General features: G+C 61.0%; 1 protein-coding gene across 1 annotated transcript; it reads right to left on the bottom strand.

The window, feature by feature from the left end:
- Positions 1–2,956: 2,956 nt before the first annotated feature.
- On the bottom strand, positions 2,957–3,731 carry MNEG_14777 (Serine carboxypeptidase-like 47; the record flags this gene model as incomplete). Its single annotated transcript, XM_014036752.1, has 3 exons — positions 2,957–3,088; positions 3,373–3,425; positions 3,701–3,731. 3 exons carry the CDS (start codon positions 3,729–3,731, stop codon positions 2,957–2,959), a joined length of 216 nt encoding a protein of 71 aa, XP_013892206.1.
- Positions 3,732–3,967: the final 236 nt, after the last annotated feature.

Raw genomic sequence — 3,967 nt, 5'->3', positions numbered from 1 at the left:
GCCCGCGAGCGGAGGGGCAAGGCGGATGGGAGTTTGTGCGGGGCTGAGGGCGGGTGCCAGGGGTGGGATAAGCAAAACAATGGTGTTCACGGCATTCAACGCCCTGCCAAATCCTCACATAAAGAAGAAATGAAAATTTGATGTGCCCACTGAACACACGCATGTGCGCAGTATCACCCGGTGCCCCATTCGTCCCCCATGCCCACGCACCTGGCAGTACTGCAGCGTCAGGCCGCACAGCCAGCCCCAGCGGTACGAGTTGCACAGGCTGGCGCCCCAGCGGCAGGGGGGCATCCACCAGTTGATGTTGTCGCGGGTCTTTGTAGGCGTAGGTATTATTAGATATTGTATAATGTTGATGTGTTGACATAGGGCGGGTTAGGGTCGCGAGGGCGGGATTGAAGGGGGGTTAAAGTCAAGGCAGCAGAGTGTCAATGTGGCGTATGGTGAGAGGGACGTCTTATGTGCGACGGGGAGGAACTTGGGTGATGACATCATGCAGCTGAGGGTGGACGTTTTGCGAGGGCACTGGATCAGATGGTTGTGAGGTCCGGGGGGAGTTGCCATGTGTTCAATGCACGCATTTCGGCGCATTCGTCTGGATGGAGGCGGCGGGAATGGGGTTGGGGGCAGAGGGGGGTGAGGAGCCAGGATGGCCGGCCTCAGGGGGCACAAAACAGGTATCTGCCGGCTTAGTCATGGCCGCTCGAATTCACCGGTTAGTGGTCAAGCAGCTGGCCGGCTCAGGCAGTGGGTGCCCAGGGTGGGGTGGGGCGCGTCGCGCGGGCAGGGCTCTGGATGCTGAGGCATTGAAGAGGCCACGCCTGCCATGACGCTCACCATGACGCTCAGCGCAATTGACCGAAAAGCAAAGAATGGTGCGACCGTTTTGTGAAAAAAGCGCGCAACCACGGGTCTAGGTGACATCCAACAAGGGGCTGCTCCCAGATGCGTTTGGTTGTTCAATTCAATTATCAAATAGTTGCAAAAAACACTATGTTGGCTGCAACAGAGGGGGGACGGCCAGCTTGCAGCCAGGAAAGCATGTACACCAAGCCGGTTTGCGCAAGCCCCGAAGCCCGAGCGCTGGAGAGGGGAGTTTGAAGGCTATTCTATGACCCCAAAAAACCCCTCGCCCTGGCAGGCACGAAGGCCTGCTGGCTCCGAATGTCCCAACACGGTTGTATGTGCAAGGTGATGGGGAGGGAGTCTGGCCAAGGCACATGGGAGGTGCTGCAGGTAGCCGGGCACCCGGCTGCGATCTACACACGTGCACACGCCCACGCGCGCACACACGCGCGCACAAACACACACACACACACACACACACACAAACACACACACACACACACACAAACACACACGCGCGCTCGCACGCGCGTGCACACACATACGTGTGCGCATGTATGTGTGTGTGTGTGGAGGGCCAACCCCAGGCCCACCTTCTCGCTGATCATCCCGTTCTGCTGGGCAAAGTCCGCGTAGCTGCGGTGTGATGGGGGAAGGGATGAACGGGGAGGTCAGAGGGGGGAGGGGGGTCGCGGTCGGGAGGGTTGTGGTGCGGTATGGTGGGGTGTGGTGAGGTTCGTTGTGGTGAGGTGGGGCGGGGAACGTGTGTGGAATCAGGGGGTGCAGGGCGATGAGGCAGGGCCTCGGACTGCTGCTCCAAGCATGATATCAAAGGGCGCATGAGGTCAAAGGGTTGACCGGGAACATGGGGTGCGCAAAAGACTAGGGGCGTCGATGATCAAAAGGCGCGTGGAAGGGACAAAGCGGCGCCTCGCGGCGAACGAAGGGCAGTTGGCGGACAAGGTGTGCAGAGCGCGGCTCCCCGGCGCCGAGTAGTGTGCCCGATCAGGGGGTCGGGGGTAGGTTGGGGGGGTTCGGTGCGGAGAGGTGTCGGCGACACACCTGCACAGTGTCGAGCAGGGGTGCTGGGCGCGGGGGTGTACCGCCGAAAGGATGACACCCCCCGCCCAGCACACTGCCCCGCAATGCAGCTCGCTTTGCAGCAGTGCAGGAAGCTGCGCGCTCCGCTCGGCGCAGCAACGCCCGGAAAGCAGCCGGTTGACCGCTGCGGTCGCCCGAAAACAGCGCAGACGGCGTTCCCGCCCTGCCCGGCGCCAGAAGTGGTCGGTGCAACAGGGCCCCAGGCCACGGTGCATGCGCCCAACCTCTGCCCTAAGCTGCACCTGCAACCCCGAGACCACCACTCGGCGACAACCGAAGCCCCTGCAGCCGTGCCCTCGACCCCCGGCCCCAAACAAGACAACCTTCTAATAAAAGCAGGATCGTACGTGCACACAGTCCCCAAACGGGAAACGCTGCACCCGTTTGCCGATAGTCATGTATGCAAAACAGATTGGCTCTGATAATCCAGCAACAAAACTTTCACGACCTCAATGCTCAAGTGGTATTCAAAACCTCGTTGCCCAGGCCCTGAGAAGCCCTGCAAGCAGACGAGAGCATGCCGCCCTTCCCCTGAGACGCATCAGTGGCGGCGCCAGCACTCACGCGCCGAACTGGATGCCAGGCATCGTCAGCCCATTGCCGATGGCCACGCCCTTCAGGTTGATGGGGTTCCATCGCCACAGCCACGAGATTGCACATCCCCCGGCGCTGAATCCCCATCTCAACCTCCCCAACAAGGTCTGGAAAAGCCCTGCAAGCAGGTATGAGCGTGCCGCCCTTTTCCCTGAAACCCATAACGCTGCGGTCCATTCCGTCAAGCACTCACGCGCCGAACTGGATGCCAGGCATTGTCAGCCCGTTGCCGATGGCAACACCCTTCAGGTTGATGGGGTTCCATCGCCACAGCCACGAGATTGCACATCCCCCGGCGCTGAATCCCCATCTCAACCTCCCCAACAAGGTCTCGAAAAGCCCTGCAAGCAGGTATGAGCGTGCCGCCCTTTTCCCTGAAACCCATAATGCTGCGGTCCATTCCGTCAAGCACTCACGCGCCGAACTGGATGCCAGGCATTGTCAGCCCGTTGCCGATGGCAACACCCTTCAGGTTGATGGGCTCGCCCTCCCCAAGCTCCTTCGCGCGGTACACGCGGTTGGCGACGGCGGGCGCATAGTGGCCCTGCGGTCAAACGACGGTCAAACGGCGGTCAGGCAATGTGAGGGGAACATGGGGAGTAATGACCGTGGCGCTGCGCACACGACTGGACGGGCCGAAGCGGCTCCGGCCGGGGCCCTACTGCACGGACACACCCTCGATCCGTCTCGCGGGCTGCAGGTGCCAGTGGGTAGCCGACGCCCATGCGGTTGAGCTTTTGGAAATCCAATGGGCTCCCCTTTTTGCCGGTTGATGCACAGCCCGTGACCGCCCACCCTTGCGGCACCGCTGCCGTCGCCGCGACTCACCGCGTAAGACTCCCCGCTGACGATGAAATTGTTGGTCTTGAGCTCCGGGTGAGCTGGGGTCGGGTGGGTTTTGGGGGCGGGGCGGGGGTCGCTTTGTGTCATTGGGAAGCTTCGGGGTAGCTGCGGCATACCCAACGAGCGTGCGGCCAGGCCCGCTCTGCCTGGCGGCAAAGTTGTCTTGAGGAATCGGACGTTGTGATTCAGTGAATATGAACGTTGCAGGGAATCCCCTGCAACTCCAACGCAAAGTAGACGCAAGCACTGACGGTGTCGGATTGATGCAAAACATCACGACCTACGCCCTGCTATAAACATGACAGTCACTCACCCTCAAAGAATTCCAAAAGGAAGTCCAGCATATCCTTCGCCACCACCGACTCACTGGACACATAGTCCGCAGGGTCCTAGGGTTGACCGGTTAAAGGCGGTCAAAGTGGGTAAAACCAGGCAATACGGAGCGATTGAGCTTTGGGACTCTCGCGTTGCCTCTGCGCAGCGCCTGAGCTTGCAGTTTGGGGGCAAAAAAAGGGCCAACGCAACGCGTCGCGCCGCGTGGCCTGGAGCTTGAGCGGGCAGCCACGCACGCTCACATCCC

This window comes from Monoraphidium neglectum (genome assembly GCF_000611645.1).
Source record: "Monoraphidium neglectum strain SAG 48.87 unplaced genomic scaffold scaffold04755, whole genome shotgun sequence".
NCBI classification, from domain to species: Eukaryota; Viridiplantae; Chlorophyta; class Chlorophyceae; order Sphaeropleales; family Selenastraceae; genus Monoraphidium; species Monoraphidium neglectum.
This window is presented reverse-complemented; position numbering and strand designations above follow the sequence as displayed.